The following is a 23,161-nucleotide window of genomic DNA, read 5'->3' as shown; positions in this document are numbered from 1 at the left end:
CATGCCCACCGCGCACCTCCTCTCGCCGCCTTCCCTCCCCTCCTCGCCGCCGCGCCTCCTCCGCAACGGAGCGCCACGGCGGTGCCCGACGCCAATCCATGCCGCCCTAGCGCTCCCGCCTCCGCGCCACCTGGGGCTCGCCGCGGCCCGTGGCGATGGGGGGATACTGGGCTCGAATAGAGCGCGGGCGGCTGCGACGGTTAGGGTTTCTGCGGTCCCCGGAGACGGTGATGACGGCGCTGGTGGTACGGGGATCGCGGCGGCAGCGGCGGCCACGGTGGTACTCGCGGTGATGAACCGGGTGCTCTACAAGCTGGCGCTCGTGCCAATGAAGAATTACCCCTTCTTCCTCGCCCAATTCGCTACATTTGGGTAATTGAGATATTTTCAATAACCTCTCACTGATTGCCGCGGAATCGTACATAATTTGTGCTACGGAGTATGGATTGCACCAGTTGTGCACTTGTGGTTTTCTGGGCTGATCAAATGTAGACGTACATTGATGGTGGTTTTGGACTTTTGGGTTTTGGCTTGACGAAATTAATTTTCCTAGGACTTACGATGTGCAATGCTTCGATTGAATTTAGTATTGGTAGAATACATGTGTTCTTTATACGCCTCAATGTTTCCTTCGCACAATTTCTAAGAGCAATGAACTACTCACTTGTTCTTTGCAGGTATGTCCTAGTGTATTTCTCTATTCTCTTCATAAGATTTCGTGCTGGTATTGTTACTAGAGAAATGTTAGCACTTCCAAAGGCACAGTTCATGCTAATTGGCTTACTAGAAGCGCTAGGTGCTGCTTCCGGCATGGCTGCTGCTGGTAATTGATGATGTCTACTTTACTGTTACAAGTCATTGTTCCAAGTCTGTGCATTTAGCAGTTTCAGTAGTTCAAAGTTATGGTTTCTTCAGACCATAACTAAATGGAATTGTACTGATGTTTGTTTGTCCTTGCAGCTATGTTGCCTGGGCCATCTATTCCAGTATTGTCGCAGGTAAAATGTCTAAATGCACCACTGGGTCACTTCTGATTACTTCGTACATAAAGCCCTGACGGTGGGATGTACGAATGCATTGTTTATATATAACCCTGTAAAATGCTGGTCACATGTATGCTGTTTTTTCTTAGCATTTCTCTTTAGATTGTTGTGTTCATTATAAGTGCTAGATCAACACTTCTATAACTGTTGTAGTCACAATGGTGGCTTCATTTCCACATACTCACGTGTATATTACTTTTAAGCGATCATATCAAGTATATCCACCTTCTTCATGACTACTTTTCATTTTATCTTCCTGTGAGTTCTTTAACACATGCTGTCATCTTTTTGCAGTCTTTTCTGGTTTGGCAGCTTATCTTATCTGTCCTCATCTTGGGAAGGAAATATAGAGCAAATCAAATTCTTGGCTGCTTGCTTGTCACAGCTGGAGTAATTTCAGCAGTGGCTAGGTGTGTATTGGAATAGTTAGCCTTCTACTTTTGCTTACTCTTCTGTTGCACTACCATTTTGGGCACAAAATAATAGTTACATGCTGTCTTATTCAACACCATGCTTGTTTGTTGAGCTTGCTTTTGTAAAGATCATACTGGCTATTATCAAAGCGCATTGGTTTTGTCGTAGGATGTGCAGGCAATAAGAGAATTTGCATGTGCTATTTCAGTTTGCGCTAACAATGACACTTTGTTTCATAAAAGTTAGTGGCATAAATATTGACCAGTACATAGACATTTAACAGATTGCTTGTGTATTCCAAGTTTTCAGTTGCATGTTACTGAGAACAAGCCTGATACTCCCACAAGATATAATATAAAAGCTAAACAAGAGCTTGGAAAAATACAAACTGAGAACTGTTTATGGTGGATCAGTTGTATGCTATGACTTTTTTAGTGGTATTATGCTCATGACTTGATTAGCTTTTGTGTGTCTCTTTGTCATTTTTTTTTCTGTATGAATGCAGTAGAGCCAATGGTGGTCCATTTCTATCTGAACTCAATTTTTTCTGGCCAGCAGTAATGATGGTTTCAGCTGCATTTCAAGCTGCTGCTTCCATTATCAAGGTTGAGTTTCCTCGTCAGTAGTGTTGTGGTAGAATTTCCAGGTTATTCAGCTTTATATTTCTTTTTTGCACTACTGCAGGAGTTTGTTTTCATTGATGGAGCGAAACGCCTTGAGGTTTGTATAATTCCATTAACAGTTTGTTTATTTATGTAATTCATTTTCTGATACTGAAATCATGATTACTCTTTTCTTTTATTTTGACATTTACATAGGGAAAGCGGCCTGATATATTTGTAGTCAACTCTTTTGGTTCAGGTTTTCAGGTAAAGGATGGAGTTCTGTTTTTGTAAACTGTCGGTTATTTTTCAATAATTAAAACAGGAATGGTACTAAGTTTTAAGATCGTCTTTGATACTCTATGATGCGTTAGAAAATTGTGGTGGTTTGCTTATGAATCATAGATTTTTGTTCCTTTTGTTCATTGAAAAACTGCTATCTTGAATCATACAGGCTCTTTTCATTTTCCTACTCCTTCCATTTCTCTCTAACTTGAAAGGGATACCTTTTGCTGAACTCCCTGCGTACTTAAACCGTGGTGCTGCATGCTTTCTGAATATCGGAGGGAATCTGAAGGGTGAGTACGTTTCTTATAGTAGTACCTTCAGATGGTAAATAAGTGGAACATTATCTCATATTTTGTAACTTCAAATATATGATTGATTGGAGGATGATGTGGCTATATTATTGGCTGATGAACACTATAGCAGGCTCTGAGCTTTAGGCTTATCTTTCTGCTTGATTACCATCTAATGCGCCAGGACTCTTATATAATGAGCTGGCCTGACAAATCCCAACTAATTGCTACTCTATCACTAATCTGAATCTAAAATAACTAACTAGTATCTCCTGGAAGAGCTGGACCCTTGTGCCTGCGGTGGAACTTCTTGCCAAAGAAGTTGTCCACAACAGAGGAAACAAAACTTTTCTGGAGTCTTCGAGGAGTGAATATTATCCATTTTATTGTTTTTCATCTGTTCAGTGTAATCATTCAATTATTCATTGAACAGAAATATATCTACAACACTGCAATTTTAAACTCAACACTTGAGGCCCTTAGCCTTGACTCTTGACCACTGGTTATCTATAATCTATGATGTCAGATCATTTGCTAATGGTTTTATTTTCAGAGTGCCATGGGGCTCCTTTGCTACCACTGCTCTACATAACTCTGAACATGGCCTTCAACATTTCTGCTCTTAATCTGGTGAAGATGTCTACTGCGGTGGTCGCTTCACTAACATCAACTTTAGCAGGTTATGCAACAGTCTGTTCTCCCTCTTCGTATTTTAATGTTGAACCAAAGTACTAGTGCAAGGCAATCAAAAAAGGGTATATCGATCTTTTAAGTTTCTAAAATATTAAAAACTGAGGTGCCTTGCAGTCATTTGAAGTTGTGCTAGAACATATTCCTATAAGCAGGTGGCATACTCTCTTACTCTAGATTGCCTTCATGTGATTCATGACTAAAAGTTCGAGGAAACAGGGCCTTTAATCAGAAGTATTTGCCGCACGTTTCTTCCGTTAGCTCTGCTGTATATCTTTTCTAATCGTTATACTTCCCTATGTCTGTTGTATATCTTTTCTAACGTTATACTTCCCTGCAGTACCTCTTACCATCTATGTCCTGTCACTGCCTCTGCCATTTCTACCTGAAGGAACAAATTTGAGCACTCCTTTTGTAATTGGGGCTGCGACCTTAGTGCTCGGGCTGCTTCTATACAATCTTCCTCAAAAATCAGCTGATCAAGTGAAGAAAGATTAATCTAAACTGGTATTGTGTATGAGGATGACGGGAAGCTATATCTATTGGCGCTCCTTCATACGGCACAATTTGATGCGGAACTTCTGCTACAGACATTTGAGACACACCTGACTAAAAGTATTCAAACTTCTGCTATCAGTTCTTATTGGGCAAACGTAAGTATCAACTACTCCCTCCGTTACAAATTGTAGGTCATTTTAGCTTTTCTAGGTTCATAATTTTTGTTATGCACTTAGATGTAGTTTATGTCTAGATGCATAATGATATCTATGAACCTAGAAAAGCTAAAACGACCTATAATTTGGAACGGAGGGAATACTTTCAAGAGAGTTAAGGCTTCACAAGTTCCTTGGTTGTATAGTTCTTTCTCACCATTTTTTGGGGGTTAATACAAGGATGTCATGCTTTCCTTTGTCTCACTCTCATGCCTGTCACCTGTGGCTCCCTTTTCGTTTATATCAACGTGAACTTCTCTTAATATCTGTCTATGTGCTGCTAACTAATTGCTTATTGCTTAGCCTGATGATAGGCATAACATCGTGACCTGTTTATTTAGTAGATATCTGCATACCATGATGATAAGCATGACACTCCGATTTCAGCAAACCATATTTCGACACGGGGGATTGTTTCTACCCTCACGGCTACTGCCAAACGGATTAAACTGCAGAACGATTCCTGCGAGCCGTCAGCAATCCCGGTACAGGTAAGTTCTGCCTTGCAGGCTTGGATTTTCTGGCATCATGACCAGAGAACAGAAACTTGTCGGACAAAGCTCCTAGTACCGACAAGTAACAGAGAATGTGGACAGGACGGAGTTCGTTGCTTGGCTCGGTACCCAAGTCCAAGTGACATCCGTGTCATACGTATGCGGGCGCATCCGCATCGACATCTCAGGGATTTTCATCGGGCGATGACGCTCGCAGAAGAGAGATATGCGTGGCAGATACATCGAAAGTAACAGTAGCTGCACACCATTTCGGCAGTAGCACGCATATGGGTTTTGGGTTTTCTCTTCAGAAAATTTGGCCCCGGCTGAGTGTTCCAGCAAGAAACCTGTGTACGAATTGGATAGCCTAACCGTTCGAATGTCGCCGAAAATGTTTTGCCGATCCGTGGCGGTTTTTGTGTTCAATGGTGACAGTTTCGGCACGGGGGAAATTGTTTGGAGCTGTATGGGTTGTTGGGTAAGGCCTTTTGTCCTGGATCCTTGTTCGTTCGATCCCGTATCGTGTTGCGAAGAAATAGGTTTGCCGGGTCATGGTCAGGCCGTGGTTTGGTCCGATGCTTTCTCCATCGATGCGAAATCATTTCGATGTGGATTTTCGGTCATGGTACTGTAACTTGCTAGCGAACGGCAAGCTGACTACACAACTCAAGAGTCACTATCTGAACGCAACTAGACTCGCTCTCGGGCCTGCCTCACCAGTCAGCGTCCACCCAAGAGCCGGCCCCCCGTCCTTCTTTCTCGGCCGCGCATGCGTCATGCACAAACACGGGCCTGACAAGCCATGACCTTGTGCACACACGAAACGGCTCGCTTTCGCTCGTGACAAACTAGCCGAAAATCCTGTGGAAACCAGCAATCTACGGGTCAGGATTGGTGCAGAGCCTGGCATCCAGCGCACAAGATTGTAGGCTGTAGGCATGGAGGCACGTCCTGGGTCGAAACGTCATGCGTCAACAGGCATGCATAATTGCGTCGGAAATCACGCACTCGAGATCCTCTCTCAGCTGGAGGAAGAAGAAAAAATTGTAAATGTTTGGCGATGCAATGCAAGCCAAGTAACCTGGTCTCTGGATGATAGATCGACCACCCGTGGCCGTGGGCAATGGTGTAGCAAGGCAAGCAAGGAGAACCCGTTAAGCGAGCATGTCCGCCCAATCGGGCACACCCGAAGCTCTCAACCCTCTCCTCAGCTGCAGGGCGGCTACCATGTGCCGCCACTCCACACGTGTCGCATCGGCGAGCTGGCCGCGGATCACCGGCCGTGGCTGCATTGATTTCTCAACGTGGGCACGACACGATCGATCGATCGATAGATGTGAGACCGTGTCATGTCGTCGTCGTCGTCGCGGCTGGTTGCTGGGCTGTGCCGTCAGCAGGTCAACACGCAAAGCGAGCTGAGCTCGAGTCCATATCTGTTTCTTTGCTCAAAAAAGTGTCCATATCTGATCTCCATGGTCATCGTCTGGTGAATCTTGGTCCGACTAAACTATGTACGTAGTGTGGACGTGGTAGTAGCCCCTACCGAAGAATCAACCTTTAGTACCCCCTCTAATATCGGGCGCTTGACCACCCGGTATCGCTTGTTAAGTCACAAATCACGCGAATATCATGTATAATATGCGCGTGCGCGGTCCGTAGGATTCGAATCCACGACCTCAAGTCTCGCACAAACCTTCTTTACTATCTCACCTACACAGTACATGTCATTGAGTTAGATATGCTTTACTTTTGAAGTAACCCGTGAAAAAGCCTTTAGTATCGGTTGGTGTTATTGACCGGTACTAAATGGTACTTTACATGGTACTTGTGTTATTGTCCGATACTAAAATACCTCCGATGATTGAAATTTTTTACCCAATATTAATTCCGCGCGTTAGTACCGGATGAAAAGTTATCCGGTACTGACGAATGCTCCTACTAGCTGGAAGACTACGGCTAGCTGTGTATATCTGGGACGCCGTGGCCTCCGTGCCACGCGCATCTCGTGAACGCATGAGTCACCGTGGACGTGCATGTTACGTGTATCCGAGGTGGGCTAGGCTCAAATCCAGCTCGGTAGCTCAATCTCAACCGGTACCATTTTTGCTCTGTGAAAACTCAACTCTCGGGGTGTCATGACCCCGTGAGAAATGATCGAGAACTTGATCTTGTGGATGAACACGTACGGTGGAGTCAGCCTTTTGCTGCACTCTTCCATGCTGGGTTCAATCTTCTGGCAGTTGATTTTTGACCCCGCATTGCTACCAAATCGGTAAAAGCCGCAACTTTTTTTGCAGATGCTGTAAGTTTTTGTGTGTCCAACAACGTCGATTCAAAATGTATCAATGTCGCTTTAGGGGGTGTTTAGATAGCATGTGCTAAATTTTAGCACTTGTCACATCGGATGTTTGGACACTAATTAGGAGTATTAAATATAGTCTAATTACAAAATTAATTGCACAACCCCTAGGCTAAATCGCGAGACGAATCTATTAAGTCTAATTAATCCATCATTAGCGAATGGTTACTGTAGCACCACATTGTCAAATCATGGACTAATTAGTGCGAGTGCTCGAAGAATTTTATTTTGATCTAGAAACTGTACTGTGCATGTGGTTTCAAAAGTTTCTAAATCAGTAAAACAAGGGTGTATGGGAGTACAGTAAGACGGCGCTGTACTGTGCTGACCAGGCATAGAACCGGTCAGCGATCATGTGGCCGGGCCAAACGCGGGCCCGCATGTCCACGCACCGTCCTTCTCCGAAGATTCCTGGGAGACCACGTGGTCGCGCCCATTCGCTCCGGCCGGCTTTCTTTCTCTGGTTTTTTCTGCTGCGCGTCCGCTTTTCAGCCGTTCACACTTGTCAAACCGGGTCTTGCGGTGCTTAACCCCGTTGCCATTTCCCTCTAGAAACATTACGCGCTCTTTCTTCCTAATCACATCTCCAAACTTCATAATGGCCATGGAGAGACTGGTGCGTCTTACCCTTGCCATGATGCTGCTGCATCCAAAGCTAAGCTTCACACAAGGGAAATGGATAGAAAGCTTTTGCGACTTGGCTATCACACAAAGGAAACAAATAACGGCCACACTTGGGCTGATGGCATGCATTAAGTCTGGGATTCTGTATAGATGCATTTATTCAAACGGTCCAAATGTGGAATTGTGGATATATACATTACGTATGTATGAGTTGGATTAGTGTAAGTTACTCTTACTCCTAGTCTCACCTCACACGTTTTGTGATTAGCCATATGCGTGCATAATGTGGCTAATTAGTGGGAAGAGATGAGCTTAAACTGACTGGGTAGTATCTAGCTGGAAGAATTCAGACACTCCACTCATCAGTTTCAGCTCGGAAACTTTCAGGGATTTCAGCAGGAAAATGGAGGCCCAACATGTCGGCTAACGCTACGAAATCTGATCAGAAGCTCACCGGAAACGCACTAGATCTTGCAACTGAATCTGGATTGCAAATCGCCAAATTCTTTTCTATGCACCGATTAGCATTTTGCCTTTTACGCTTTTTGCTGTGAGCCCGACAAAGCACCATGCCAAACAAACACGCGCACGCTCTCTTTCTCTCTCTCTCTCTCTCTCCTCGCTTGCTTGCTTCCACCAGGCAGCAAGCTCACCAAGCAGCAGCTGAGCCGCCTCCGTCCTCCTTGAGGAGAGAGAAACGGAAAGAGGCAGGCAGCGGGAGCACGCGCAATTGCTGAGTTGCTGCTACACACATCGCAGCAGTGCACACCACATCCACACGCGCGCGCGCCCGGGGGATGGAGTGACAAGCATCGGGTTGCTTCCGGCGATGGCCATTGCCAACCCCGCGCCATCCCCTTCGTCATGCGTACAAGCCATCCCCACATCACCCCTCCACTACCTCCTCCTCCTCCTCCTCGCCTGACGGCATCCGCCGCGCCGGCACCGCACCCCCGCAGAGCTCCACAAAACCCACCGCAAATCCATCCCCCCTCTTCCCCGGCCCCAGCATTCATTCCTCTTGCTTCCCCGAAACCTCGCGCTCGGTCTGACGCAACGCGCCTTCGATCCCTGAGATAAAGCCCGCCGCTTTCCGCCCCTTCCGCCAAATCCAGTTCTTGATTTTTCCCGAGCTCTCGGAATTTCTCTATTGGTTTGGTTCTTGGGAACCCCTTAGGTTGCCAGAATCCTTGGGTTCTGCCAATGCTCGCTGGTTTGATCCATTTTAGTTCCTGAAACGTTTCTTGATTATTTGGTCCTAGATTCCATTCGTCCAAGGGGAGTTTTTTTTTCCCTTTTTGGGGGTTTCTGATTTGAGTGTGTCACCTAGCGTCTCTGCTTCCGGCAATGGGGAACGGCCACAGCAGCGGCAGCAGCAGGCGTCCGGAGACGTCGGAGCCGGCGCTGCCGCCTGAGGCGGCGCCGGCGGAGGAGCTGAGCTCGTACGAGGCGGCGTGCCAGTCGGACCCGGAGCTGCGCACGTTCGACACGACGCTGCAGCGGCGCACGAGCCGCGCCATCTCGACGCTGGCGGTGGGCGTCGAGGTGCGTTCGCTGTCGCTGGACTCCCTCCGCGAGGTCACCGGCTGTCTCCTCGACATGAACCAGGAGGTGGTGCGCGTCATCCTCGACTGCAAGAAGGACATCTGGAAGAGCCCCGAGCTGTTCGACCTCGTCGAGGACTACTTCGAGAGCAGCCTCCACACCCTCGACTTCTGCACCGCGCTCGACAAGTGCCTCAAGCGCGCCCGCGACTCACAGCTCCTCCTCCACGTCGCGCTCCAGCGATTCGACGACGAGGAGGACGCCGCCGCCGCCGCCCCCTCCGCCCGGTACGCGCGCACGCTGCACGAGCTGCGCCAGTTCAAGGCAGCCGGCGACCCCTTCACGGAGGAGTTCTTCGCCGCCTTCCAGGCCGTGTACCGGCAGCAGCTGACCATGCTGGAGAAGCTGCAGCAGCGCAAGCACCGGCTCGACAAGAAGATCAAGACCATCAAGGCGTGGCGCCGGGTGTCAAGCATCATCTTCGCGACCACGTTCGCGGCCGTCCTCATCTGCTCGGTGGTTGCCGCGGCCATCGCTGCCCCGCCTGTCGCTGCCGCGTTGGCCGCGGCCGCTGCAGTTCCCCTGGGGTCTATGGGGAAGTGGATCGATTCATTGCTGAAAGGGTATCAGGACGCGCTCCGAGGACAGAAGGAGGTGGTTAGCGCAATGCAGGTCGGCACGTTCATTGCCATCAAGGATTTGGACAGTATCAGAGTTCTCATCAACCGGGTGGAGGTGGAGATCAGCTCAATGATCGACTGTGTAGAGTTTGCAGAGCGGGATGAGGAGGCGGTGAAATTTGGGGTGGAGGAGATCAAGAAGAAGCTGGAAAATTTCATGAAGAGTGTTGAGGATCTTGGGGAGCAGGCAGACCGGTGTAGCCGGGATATCCGACGGGCTAGGACCGTCGTGCTGCAAAGGATCATCCGGAATCCAAACTGAAAAGAAAAAAAAAAGAGGAGGAATGTAAGGTATGAATGTCTTAAGATATAGTCATGTACTATGGATAATGTTGTGGTGGAATGTACATAAGAGATACACCTTGTAGAAATATGTAGATGAATCAAATTATTTAATCATCATTTGATTCATGTTATCTTTGCTTTCCCCCCGCAGTGCTGTGTAAGATTAGTGTTGACGTTACTACAAGTTCAGCACATGTTTTGTTTGATCAATTATTCCATCCTAGCTATAAGTAAATATATTTTAAAACTCTACTCTTTGTATTGCTAGTATTAGACGCAATATGAGTCATGATCATGATCCGAAGAGCGAAGAGGTCATATAAGTTAGCACTTAACAGTCATGCTATTGAACTTAACTTCCACTTTTCTTGAAGTACCAATAAGTCCAGATTTCTCAAGTCTCTTGACAAAGAAAAATAGAGAAAGGTCGTTATCTAGGCTCGTGGTTGTTGCCGTGTTCCAGACGTGTAGTTGTTGTAGTCTCTGTTCTTTCCTCAAGTCATCTATGCTTCTAAGTGAAGGGAAATTTTAAATTCAGAAGTTCTGTGGTCTAAGAGAACATCTCAGTAGTGGCCCCCCTGTCTTTCTTTAATCAAAATGATTGGTAAAAATGCTGTGATCCTAAAATGTAGCAAACTGTTAGGAATTTATTTTCAAAAAAGTTATCTGCTAACAAAAAGCATTTTATATTCTGTGAGGTTTATGTAACTTTTAGTTAACTCAATGCCCAGTTAGGACATCCTTTTCTTTTCTTTTCTATTTTTGGAAGTTAGTATCATCCCTTTTTCCATTATAGAAACAACAGAAATACAGAGTGATGTCTTTCAGTTACAGAACTAGATCGAGCCAGGGGAGAGAGAAACTAGAAATCTTGAGACAACCCTGCATAATCAATTACAGCATTCATGCTAGCCTGTGTGCACTTCTTGCTAACTCTGCACACATTATTTTCAATCACGTACATTTTTATTTTCTTGCTTTTAACCTATTGTACTTGTTTCTATAGAGCACGTTATTGTTCCCGGCGATTCCATTTCATAGCACTAGAAGTATCTGCACTTTTTCCTACATTCTGAATATCTGCACTTGCTCCATGATGTCTTGTATAATTGAATGACTAGCAATTATTTCATAATCTATGCAATTCATTTGATAAGATAGCCCCCATTTTCAGCAACGTGGCAATTGTGGTAATCATGGCCCTGAAAAACTGTTCTACAGTTCTTTCAGAAATTTCCAACCATGTTATACAGTAAACTACTGATAGTTATGGTCAGAATAGCAACATTTTTTTTGTTCTTTGATGACGCAATGAGCTCACCTTGTATGATCGTTTACCTCCTCGTAAGACTGCATGGAATTGGTTGTTCATTTGATCTTACAATTCATACGTGGATCAGAGTTCTGAAGTGCTAAGTTTAGTTTGAAATGCCTTGAAAATTGCATCATACAAAGTTACTGCAAGATATGTTTGATCTGTTCTTCATTATACCATGTACATTTTCCTGTGAAATTATTGATCAGTGAGGAAAATCCATGAACTCATCATGTTTCCCATGATTTTGCAGGGATTGGTGACAGTGATGTGCATGAAAGGGTCTGTGGCTTAGACGAAGAAGCAAACAAAGTAATGATTGTCCTAAAGCAACAAATAATGCTCGTGGACTTGTGTGAAGAAGAATCCGCATAACTAACTTATATGTTCCTTATCCAATTGTCTGATATTTATGGTTAAGAACACCGGCATGATTCTTTTCCCCTCCTTATACCTTATTTTTAGGACATCACTATACTGTTCTCTGGGTAGTATACTCGTATCCCTATATATCTCTCCTAATAATCGCCATGAGAAATGCTGAGTGTATTTGGCACTGGGAGTGCTGCCTGTTTCTTTCACCTCTGACATTCAGTTGAAGCCAAAGAGGTACTTGTGCACCGTTTGTGAAGAAAGAGCTAAGCTGTACTGTGCTAGTGATGGTTTATTGGTTTCCTTCGCATCAGGCTTCAGCTGGCGGCCTGGCGCACTTCCGGTGTACTGTGGCTGGTAATCTCTTGCCGTAATCGAAGATTGTTCATGCTGCATCTGTTACATGTCCTCGGTGTGTTTGGAACTTAGATTAGGTTTTTTTTTTGAGAAACGGAACTTAGATTAGTGAATTAGATTAGTGAATGGATTTGCAGTAATCGCTCCTGCAAAGGCCCACGGAATTTGTCGAGGTATACGAAGATTGAAGTGGGCCAGCCTAGGGCCCACGCGGGTGTATCGCCCCGGTCACGGCCCACGGGGATCCCACTAGTAGAAGCGGTCGGAATCGAGTCGTCGTCCCGTCCGAAAATTCCCACCTCACCCAGTCGAGTCCGGCCCGGCGAGCCGCACCCAACATGTTCGCCTCCATCTGCCGGAGGCGCCTCTTCCGCTTCCGCCAAATCCCCTCCGCTGCCGGCGCAGACCCCAGCCGGCGGCCCTACCCCATCGACGCCCTCCTCTCCCACGGCTACTCGTCGGCTGCCCTCGCGGGCGCCCCGCTACCCGAGCCCTGCCCCGCCACCGTCTCCAACCTGACCTCCTGCGGGCTCTCCCCCGCCTCCACGGCCGCCCGCAAGCACAGCATCCGCTCCGCCGACAGGGCCGACGCCGTCCGCGCGCTATTCCGCAGCTACGGCTTCACCGACGCGGACATCACCGAGATAGTCCGCCGGGCCTCGGCGGTTTTCACCCTCGACCCCGACCGGATCCTCCGCCCCAAGCTCGACCTCTTCGCCTCCCTCGGCGTCAGGCCGCGGAGGCTCTCCACCGCGCCGATCCTTTTCATGCGCAGCCTCGACAACCACCTTGTCCCCTGCGTCCAGTTCCTCCGCGGCGTCCTCGGCACCGACGCCGATGTCTGTGACGCGATCTCCCGCACCCCACGCGGCCTCCTCGCTGACCTGGAGAAGAACATGCGCCCCGCCGTGGCCGCCCTGCGCCGTCTTGGACTCCCCGACGAGTTCATCTCGAAGCTCATCACCATCGAGATGGGCGTGCTCATGCTTTCGCCCGACCGCATCACCCAGATCTTCGAGTACCTCAAGTTGCTCGACCTGGGTGTAACAGACCGGGGCTTCCTCTACGCCTTCCGCGCTCTCTGCTGCCTCAGTAGAGAGACATGGCTACGAAAGGTGGCCCTGTACCAGAGCTTCGGAGTGTCCGAGGGAGAGCTGCTCAAGGCGTTCAAGAAGCAGCCCACGATAACCCTCTTCTCCGATGAGATCATAACGAAGAAGCTGCAGTTCTACCTGGACGAGCTTAAGCTTGAAGTAAGCGATGTAATGCGGCATCCTGTGCTTATGGGGTATAGCCTGGAGAAGTGCATCATACCAAGGTGTGCTGTGCTGAGTGTGTTGATGAGGGAGGGGAAGATTGAGCCAAACATCAAGTTACCTACAGCATTGCTCGGTAGTGCCAAGAACTTCTCTGACAAGTATGTGATGAGGTATGCTCATGATGTGCCAGATGTTGTTAAGGCATATGAGGGTAAGATCAAATTCGAAGGTTTCAGGTAGCGGGGTGTTTCAGTTCCAGTGAAGCATTATGCGTACGCTGCATGTTTGCAATGACATTGGCATCAAAGCATTCTGTGACTTTCCAAAGTGCCATGTGCTGATGTTACCCATTTCCCTCTTCTAAGCACTTCCCATTTGGTAACCTCTGTCCTAACAAATCTAGAAATATAGACCTTGTCATGATGTCAAAGTAACTGAATCTGGAATGTTGAAGTGATTCATTCAATTGCTTATGCTTTTTAATCTAGTTCTTCCATAGATTTTGATATTTCTCTCTGGAATTGCCTTAGTGCTTCTTTACTTTTTACTACCTACCTGAAAACTCTATGCTCCTTTCCAATCGATAAATTTGTTGGTTTACTAAAAGTTGAGAACATTCTGATTTTGTTGGTCGTCAGGATATTTGAGTGTGCATCTACTGAGTTTTTCCATACAGAACTGTTGAGCATTTAAAAGTGAAAGCTTGTAGCTCTGTTTACAAAAGCTGCTGTCAGATTTGTAAAGCTTGTCTTTATATAAGTGATGTTGTGTATGAAAATGCCATTCTAGAATGACGCTGTTGCCATTGCGAATCACAATGCCACCGGCCAAGTTTGTAAGCTGGATAGATGACCGTAGTGGACAAAAAGCTGATGAATTTGCTTATGAACAATATCAGAAAAGAAAATATGGTAGGGGAAGTTAGCCCGGTAGTCGCACTCGCCACAGTTGGCCCGGTAGTCGCGTGTTGACCGGCCGGCTCCGCGATGCGCTAGCTTGTGTGTGACGGGCTGGCTATGCTGCGTTGGGGCATCAATCAGCCCGGCCCGATTTTGTTCTTGGGCTAGATCGCTTTGAATTGGTACATGGCTTTATTTGTTTTTCTTGCGTCAAGCGAGCCAGCCTGCTGCTGCTACGCGCACCAGCGCCCTAGCCTGCTACGCTGCTGACCTCGAGCTCGAACACTAGCAACGTGGCGCGGCTCGGTATGCTCGAACCCCATGTGGCTTGTCAGGTGCCAACTCACGCCCGGGTCTTTTGTTTTGCCGATTGACTCCTAGGGCTCGGCGACGCGCCCCTCCCGCCGTCCCGTACGCCCTCCCCATCCATCCCCTCTCCCCTCAGCGCCGTGGCCGCCGCCGCGCATTTGCCGGGCCTGCCCGCGGCCTTCGATGCGGAACAGCGGCGTAGGGCCCCGCGACGCCCCGTGCACACATGCCACGGTTCCGTGCGCGCGCCCGCGTCCCCCGCATGTGGATGCTGGCACACCCCTACAGGAACCAGGAATCCGCGATGGTGGCGCGCACGTGCCCGCCGATATGGGCACGCGCGCGGTTCGCGCCCGTCCGGCCGACGCGTCCGCGTCCCAGTTTTTGTTTGCTCTGCGAACCGAGGGATGGGAGAAACTGAGGTCAACGTTTCGCCGTTGGATATCCTAGTTTAGCACTGTGCTCCCTGCTGCGACGAGAGGGAGCACGACGTGCAATCGAAGCACAACCCAGCACTGTCGCTGGATCAACAAATCCACGAACCTTTATGCTGTCACAGTATCCTGAGCACGGGGACTGGAGACCCAACAGCTCTGCCTGCCACCCGTTGTATCAGCAACGTTGACGAGCGAGCCAGGCAACGCTGTCACGGCATGCTGTCATCTCCTTCCATCAGTGGAAGGCTTGAGCGATGGTGGTCACTGGTCAGAACAGGAACTCCATCCGACTACTCCGCTCTCCAAGCGCCGCAAAGTCATCATCAGACCATCAAGGCGCCATCAGCTGATCAACTCCAACGAGACCCGCCAGCAGCGCCACTGTCAGATCGATCAAGAAACCCGGTGCACATTCCACGAACCTACCAACGTTTCAGAAACGGGAACCCGCCCCACCACAGGAACGACGAGTCGACGACGAGGTCCTTTTGATGCAAAAGAGCACCACCACCACACAGTGGCAAACACACAAAGGCCTGAACCCAGTGAATCACCATCCTATCCAGCCGTGTACAGAGAAGCATCATTTGGATTGCTAGGCCAACCGCCTGGGCGGCCGATCGCAATCCATCAATCCATCCAGTCGACCTTTTCTGGCGTCGCCGGGGAGCACTGCGTGCACTGTGCCGCTATAGTCTCTGAACACAGAAAGGCTCTCTTCCGTGATGGACGCACATGCGGGCATCAGAATCGGATAACGGGATCGCGAGCAGAGAGGTTTTGATTCCGTCCCCAATCCCGGCCATGATGGGCATAAAGTCGCTGCCACTCGGCATGATGGGCTGGCCCTGGCCGGCTGCAGCGGCGAGGCAGTTAGGCAGCTCCTTCCCCATGCCCTGTGCTCATCTCCATACAACACACACATGTGTGCGTGCTCGTTTGAGTGCGCGTGAGATGATTCTGTCCGCGGTTCGGATAGGCCCGGGGAATTGACGCATCAGAAACGATAGTGCCGGATGGCAGGATGGGAACTGTATTGTCCCCGGAACACTTCACAAACCTGCGTCGAAATGCTTTGCGATGGAGCTGGTCGGGAGGAGGAGGATTGATCATGAAGGAAAATCAGACCAACTCCTACGGTGGGGGTGAGTTTTCAGACTTCTATCTTGGGTCTCACTCGACGACACTGGAATATTTGGAGATAGATTCTGCAACTGCAAGCCCGATACTGGATTAGCTTTGCGTCAAGCGTCATGCAGTGACAGAATCAGCAGGATTAGAACAGAGCCCCAAAAGAAAACCAGATGCACCTGCAGCTGATCCGAGCCTGACTGTCCGTATCTGCGTAGCGGCCGTGCTGGTTTTCCGCTTCTAGGGGACAAGGATTGACTTTGCCTGTCATATTTTAGTGCCTGGCCTTGCTATGAATGCAAGCCTATTATTACACCAGGATGGATCCAAGGGGGACAGCCGCGGATGTGGCAACGCATCGTAATTAAATCGGAGGCATTGGCGGGAATCTTACCTCACTGTACATGGGATGTCGTGATCCATCCTTGGGAGCTTCATCTGTTCAGTTCTTGGCTTCTTGCCGCACTGTGCTGTTCTTCTCTTTCACTTCTTTTTTTTTTAGATTTCTGAACGACATCATTTTTCAGCTGCAATGGATTGGACTGTAAAAACGAAGCACTAGCTCAGATAAACCTTACATCCCGGAGCGAGTACATCGTTACGGTGAGCACAATAACTTTTGTCAGTGCATGTATGAGGCCACATGTACAAAGCCACCGCGTGCCTTTACGCAGAAACAACACGGCTCCATTCATGCATTAACGATACGCTGCCAGACACCACCACTCATCGCAAGCTGATGCCACTGCTGCGATCGGCGGCACCGGCAGCAGGCCAACAGCTGCGGCGGCATATGGCGAGGCACGATCCCTCTTGAATACCGGCACGCCCCCATCGTATCGTATCGATCAGATCGACGACAAGGCGACCGATTCAACGCCCAACAGTATGTGTGTGCTGGTCGTATAAATACTCCTATACCAGTACACCGCGTCGCAGGCGTATACAGTGTCGTTGCAGGAGGCGTACAGCTGCCGGAGTACTCTGTGCTCCACTAGGGGCACTGTGCGCAGGGTGTGTGTGGTGTGAGCACCTCGCTGCCTGCCTTCCTGCCGCTTGAGCGCGGGCACGGCCAGCGCGGGCGCAGTAAATGAAGCCGGAGTAATAGGCGTGTCCTCGGATTCACGGACAGCGCGGCTAGATGCCCCCGGCGCCACCCGCGATTGACAGCCAGCGCGGCCTTATTTACCGTGCAACCTCCCAGGGGTCACTCCGAGATCAGCACTGACCAGTCATCGTTTGGGTTTGGCTGGCATTGCCTCGTTGTTATTACCACAACGATTACCGGCTCCAAAAATTACCCAAGCCGCCAACAGTGCCAGCAGTTCACTTCACTGTCTCACTGAGACCAGCGTCAGTCGCGGCTCAGCAAGAGTCGTCGTACTAGCGCCATGCATGGCGCCCAGCCCAGTAGATAGAGCCTTGCAGGTAGCCATGCAACCCTAGCCGGTAGCCACGGAAGCCGGATGGGAATTTGGAGTACCGTGGCAGTCTAGCAAGGATGGGGAATCGCCAGCCGGGCTTCAAACGGCGCACAGATCCCGGCGCGTGACCGCGGTACGGCGGCGAGGGATCATCAATCGATCGATCGCCAGCGCGCCGAGGCCGGCAGCGGCAGCGGCAGCGGCAGTACAGGCGGCCTAGCTGGAGCACGGTATGATACGCGCCGATGCGAACAATCCCGCTTCCATCCTTTCCTGACGCCACGGGGCCGGCACCCCCCGTTGCGGAAACCGCCACATCAGGGCGCGCGCCCTGACGCCACCGTGATCGGTGATCCGTGCGCCCGCGCTTTTGCCGCGCTATCTCGTCGCGTCCCGTCGTCGCCCGGTGCTTGCCGGGCTCGTTAAGCCTCGGGCCACCCTGGCTCCGAGAGCGACCATGCCTGCGAGCACCTCACGCGAATGGCAGTAGGGCACCCCCTACAGCAATGCGCTCTCCGTTGTCCGTTGCCGACTTGCCGTCGAGGCCTTGACAGCTGACACTTCCAAGACAAGTAGCCTCCTCATTTGAATACTTTTTTTAAAAAAAAAAGATCTGCATGCATCATGCATGACCCCGACCGTCCTTCTGGGCAAACCCGGAATGAGAGATGGAAAAAGGGTAGGCCTTGTTTAGTTGCCCAACTTTAGACAACCAAAATTACTGTAGCGCAACTGTAGCATTTCGTTTGTATTTGTGAATTATTGTCCAAATATTGACTAATTAGGCTCAAAAGATTCGTCTCGCAAAGTACAACAAAACTGTGCAATTAGTTTTTGATTTCGTCTACATTCAGTACTCCATGCATGTACCGCAAGTTTGATGTGATGGGGAATCTTCTTTTTGCATAGTGACAAAGTTGGTATTTTGGGAGAAACTAAACATGGCCTAAGAGGAGGGAAACAGAAAACACAGGAACAGGATCGCCAGCCAGAGCCACCATACCAACCAATGCGTCACTTCATGTCACCATTGTCTGTCCTCCCCCATACATAAATAAATATATATAAGCTGATAAATAGCAAAACTGTAAATATATTCCCTCATCAAACAGGGTACCAGATGCGGGTATAGCAGCGAGCAGCAGGAGTATGTCTCTGAATCCTCAACCTCAACTGTAGTAGCGGGCATAACGAGAGATGCTTACCACTTACTGCAAAAAAACCGCTGCGATTCTCAAGCCCGCCCGCCGTGACCGTGGCATGGGCTCATGCCAATATACCATACGCACGCATGGCCGCGAGGGCGCATCGGTCCCGCTGTAAAAATATCCGTCGTCGTTGGGTGAGGGTACATTGGTTTTGCGAACTAGTACGAAATGTTCGGGAGCCATCCGGCGGTGACGAGGCTCACCCGAGGGCAAGGCAGCGGGACGGGTCGGGGTCGGCCTCGGCGCCGGGCGTCGCACGGTTCGAGCTCCTGGCAGCTGTCGCTGGAGGCCTGGAGCAGGAGCAGGCAGGGATCGCAGTTACGCTGCCCCGCGCCTGTCGCCGCTTTGTATCTTACCGCAACCGTGCACTAAACCAAAGGGACCCCCGCGGCCGCGCGAACACAAGTACTCGCCGCGCACATGCCGCGCCCGCCGCTTTAAAGAATTGGCCAGAGAGATCTTGTGCTGGAGCAGTATTACGCGCCCCTGGAGCCACACGCATACGCTCCCATCCCCTCCACTCGCCAAGTCGCCAATGCTTTGCTGCCCTCTGCTAATGCTGCTTCTCTCGCTCTCAGCTACCGCCACTAGAGAGAGCCTCGCTCGCTCGATCGTCCTCTTCCAACTTGGCAACTTACGCTGGGGCCTGCTCCCTCCCCCCGCGGCGTTTTGAATACGATGAGTCGTGCCGCTTCCTTTTGGGAGTATCACACACGACAAAGACACGCATGGCCACTGCCCGGCCATCCGTTCTAGCCTCACACGGTCTGGAAAAAAAAAGAGGGAGAATTTTTTTTTGGCACGTACGAAATCTGAAGGCTTTGTTGTTTAGTGGACGGGGCAGCACGCACGGCGCGGGCGCTTAGAGGTCCAGGCTGGTCCTAAGATTATTTCGCGGATAATGACACTCGCGTTGGTTGGTTGGCCGGCATTCATGGTGGCGAGCCGCGCGCTGAATCTTCTGTTGCAAATATCTAGAAGTGAGCAGTGGACGGTTCCATCAGCGGGGGATCGCGGCTCGCGGGCGCCGGTTGACGTCAACGTTCACACAACAGGGACACAGCCCTTGGCGTCCCCGAAAGAGATGGTTATACATATACTCCCTTCCTACCTCTGACTGACTGCTCGGAGAGGATCATGCTCATACACAGTGACAAAGCGGCGGCAGCATATGACCGCGAGGTGGTGCAAAAGGGATTTCACGTCGGCGCGCTTGCTTTGTTTTGTTTTGTTTTGCCTCAGGTTGTTGTTTCCCACTGCAATGACAGCTAAAAAGTGGGGGAGAGACTAAACTCTGCAGATGTGGGAGGAGGAACAGGGGGGGCACACAGTTCACAGTGAAAACACACCACCAGGGGGCACAGAGCGAGGTGGCAAAACAGATGGGGATTACTGGATGGAATGGGAGGATCTCTTGGAGATCTGAAGAAGATTTGCAAACGCACTCGAGCCTGCCGGCCTGCCTGCCCATCTCCCCGTGCTCCCAGGAACACAGCAGGGCGGAGCAAAGCCATGAACATCCTTTCCTTCACTCCAGCCGGCACCGGCGAAAGCTCCTCGATCAACCAGCACTCGGCGGTCACCACCTCTTCTTCTCCGGCGCACCTCTGCTCACCTGCAAAAACGTCACACCGGCCATTTTTCTTTTGGTAAGATAAGACTGGGATGCAAAGTGCAACGAGGATAGATACGAGTACTATATTTGACTCTGTTTGTCTGAACAAGAAACAGAGCAGCATGCTGGGACTGGGAGGAATGCTCACTCACCTGTCTCGTGGGCATCGGATTGACAGGAGCCGGGGAGTACTGCATTTGCATGTAGCCGCCCAGAGCAGTTCCATTTAAGGGAGACTGCAGGAAGAAGAGGGAAATGCAGAACCAAATTAGTCATCGCCGTGGGCGAAAACGAACGGTGTCAGGCATTCACCGCTTGATGTCATGAGCCGTGACCGTGAGCGGCGCACCTTGAAGCCCGTCGTGGTGGAGAAGGCGTAGGAGAAGTCTGCAGCATTGGCGATCTCTATCATCGGGGCGTCGGCGCCGCCATAGCCATTGGCCTCTGCCGAGCCCATCGCCTGCAAATTAAAAAAACAGCAAACTTTGCATCAGCAATCATGGATGGCATGGTAAAGGAAAGCCAAGAAGTGTGCGTGCGTGCGTGCGTGCGGCCGGCAGCGGCGCATGGGCCCGGCACGTTACCTTGGAGTAGCCGAAGAAGGCCGGCGAGCTGGCCGTGTCCTCGAGCAGGGACGCGGCGGCGGCCCTCTTGCTCTGCCGCCTCGCCACCGCGGCGGCCTCCTCCCGCCTCCCTCTCCTCTCCGCATTGGCGCGTGCTGCGGCGCCGCCGCCGCCTTCGACGTCGTTGCCGGCGGAGCTCTGCTGGCGCGGGCCGGAGGAGGCGTCAGAGATCATGGACAGGTCGTCCTCCTCCCGAGTAGTCGCAGTAGTACGGCTGCCCCGCCTTGCCGTGGAACCGCGCGGTGCCGTAGGAGTAGGAGGAGGAGTGGTCGTCGAGGTAGGTGGTCCAGCCAGACTGGCAGCCGCTGCTGCACTCGGAGCTCGCCGCCGCCGCCATCGCCATCGCCAGCTCCTCGTCCATCCCTCCTCTCCCCTCACCCGCACAGCTCAAACAATGCCACACACCAACACCACGGCTGGCTGGCGTCCCTGTCTGTCTACGGCTCTACTCTCCCACCCGTCCACCGCTAACGAATCCCTCACGAGCGAGCTGAGCTGCAGTGGTCAGGTAGACTGATTAGAGTAGCGGCTGTACACGAGCGCGTGTTGTGTTAGCGGCGCTGGTACTGCTAAGTAGCGGCGCGGATGAGAGGAGAGAGCGGGGGGTGCGGGAGACGGTAGGGCCTCCGCCGGGCGTCGCTGACAGGTGGGGAGACGCGGCGTGGGGCCGCGGCGTCGGCGGCGACCGGCGAGGGAGAGGCGGAGACGGGAGCGACCACGTGCGGGACAGCGAGGCAGAGGGACGGACCCCGTCGCGTGGCGTACGCAAACTGTGACGCGGTGGGGGCGCCTCGCCACGCCACGCCGGCCCTCGTCCTCATCTGACTCCCTCCGCCCCGGCCGTACGTACGCCACCGCGTCCGTCGCCACGCCGGTGGATTGGGGGGATGGGCCTCGGCCGGGTCGCGCCGCGCCTGGGGGTTTTGGACTTTGGAGGGCGATCAGGGGGCAACGCGCGGGAGGTTGGTTGGTGGCCTGGTGGCTGCCAGCTCCACAGTGCCGGGATGGTCGCGCGTACCCGCGCGCGCGCGCGCCGCGCCCGTGCCGCACGGCAGGAACGCCCGCGCGCCCGTGTCGGCTTTTTCACCTGAGCGAGCCGTGCGGCGCGCGCGCGGCGGCCGCCGGCGATGGTTGACTTCGTTTTGGGTACTTTGGGAGCTTGGGGGTTGCTGTCCACACGTACTTTGGCGTACGTGCGACGTAGTATCTCCTACCGGTCGTCAGGTGGTTTTTGTGGCCGGTTTGTTCTTGCTGGCCGGCGCACGCACGAGCACGGGACGGATCCGTGCTGTGGCGTGACGCGATGCCGTCCGGCGATGTGCGTTGTAGCTGGATGGAGGTCGCTGTGAGCTGGCGCGTGTTAGTGTGATCGTGATTTGGTGACGCAGTGTAGTAGCACTAGCACCACACGCGTGCCCACAGCAGTATCCGGGCTAGCTCAAGAACGGGAAGCGTTGGACTGTCTGAAGAATGAAACTATTGACGACTCAGAGTCTCGTATCATAGTATCATATGGCAGTATGGCGCCCCTGAGAGCTGGAAGTGAGGTGACATGTATCAACTCCAGGTGACATCGCAACGTCGACCGGGGGTAAACTTTGTGGTTGGTGAGCATCATTACGACTTTTTATGAATCGCTGCAAGCCTAGAGAACGTAGTACTGCTACGTCGCGATTCGATAAAAACACGAGCGCCAGCTGCTCTAGCTCCATGGATGAGCGAGAGGGGAGGGAGGAATACGACAAGAAGAAAGCGCCTGCTGCGAGTCCATCAGGCCATCAGGGGGGAACAGAATGGACCCTCCCCGGCGGCCCAACCTGGTGCAGCGTTTAGGACCTGCCCAGGGTTAGCGTTTTAATTTCCGCGTCGGCAAAAGCGCTGCGCCCGCCCAAGGCTGATTGAGTGATTGTGCTTTCCATAGGCCGCTCGATGATCCGATCCGAGTTGAGCGCGGAGCAGTACGAGTCCTTTTTAGACACAGCTTCTTTTATAGCTAACCGGATTAGCCCAGGCATAACTGGCAGATTTAATGCGCAGAAAAGTGCTCAGGTCCAGATTGGCAGGAAGACCCTCATGAGTACATTGGCAAGTATTTGAAAACGAAATACAAAATCTGCAGATATATTCGATTAGTTAACTAACATGATCCAGCTAGCTGCAGCTCCGCCAGCCCCAAACAGGCTCC

The 23,161-nt window shown here is 51.2% G+C and overlaps 4 protein-coding genes across 4 annotated transcripts; 3 read left to right on the top strand and 1 right to left on the bottom strand.

The window, feature by feature from the left end:
• Window position 1: 1 nt before the first annotated feature.
• LOC101754476 (protein CLT2, chloroplastic) lies at window positions 2-4,307 on the top strand. The gene is made up of 10 exons (XM_004985267.3): window positions 2-372; window positions 678-823; window positions 961-998; window positions 1,338-1,453; window positions 1,963-2,062; window positions 2,142-2,177; window positions 2,276-2,326; window positions 2,514-2,637; window positions 3,191-3,316; window positions 3,668-4,307. The coding sequence occupies exons 1-10, from the start codon at window positions 2-4 to the stop codon at window positions 3,823-3,825; spliced, it is 1,266 nt and encodes a 421-aa protein (XP_004985324.1). The 3' UTR covers window positions 3,826-4,307.
• A 3,816-nt stretch (window positions 4,308-8,123) lies between these two features.
• LOC101753667 (UPF0496 protein 1) lies at window positions 8,124-11,967 on the top strand. The gene is made up of 2 exons (XM_004985265.4): window positions 8,124-10,033; window positions 11,596-11,967. Exon 1 carries the CDS (start codon window positions 8,865-8,867, stop codon window positions 10,002-10,004), a length of 1,140 nt encoding a protein of 379 aa, XP_004985322.1. The 5' UTR covers window positions 8,124-8,864; the 3' UTR covers window positions 10,005-10,033; window positions 11,596-11,967.
• Window positions 11,968-12,098: 131 nt separating this feature from the next.
• LOC101752847 (transcription termination factor MTERF6, chloroplastic/mitochondrial) lies at window positions 12,099-13,838 on the top strand. Its single transcript, XM_012849217.2, has one exon. It carries the CDS (start codon window positions 12,410-12,412, stop codon window positions 13,568-13,570), a length of 1,161 nt encoding a protein of 386 aa, XP_012704671.1. The 5' UTR covers window positions 12,099-12,409; the 3' UTR covers window positions 13,571-13,838.
• A 6,083-nt stretch (window positions 13,839-19,921) lies between these two features.
• LOC101786983 lies at window positions 19,922-21,627 on the bottom strand. The gene is given in 5 exon segments (XM_012842965.3): window positions 19,922-20,353; window positions 20,506-20,589; window positions 20,703-20,813; window positions 20,938-21,169; window positions 21,171-21,627. Coding segments are annotated over 5 exon segments (630 nt in total). The 5' UTR covers window positions 21,338-21,627; the 3' UTR covers window positions 19,922-20,317.
• Window positions 21,628-23,161: the final 1,534 nt, after the last annotated feature.

Source organism: Setaria italica, chromosome IX (assembly GCF_000263155.2).
Source record: "Setaria italica strain Yugu1 chromosome IX, Setaria_italica_v2.0, whole genome shotgun sequence".
Lineage (NCBI taxonomy): Eukaryota > Viridiplantae > Streptophyta > Magnoliopsida > Poales > Poaceae > Setaria > Setaria italica.
This window is presented reverse-complemented; position numbering and strand designations above follow the sequence as displayed.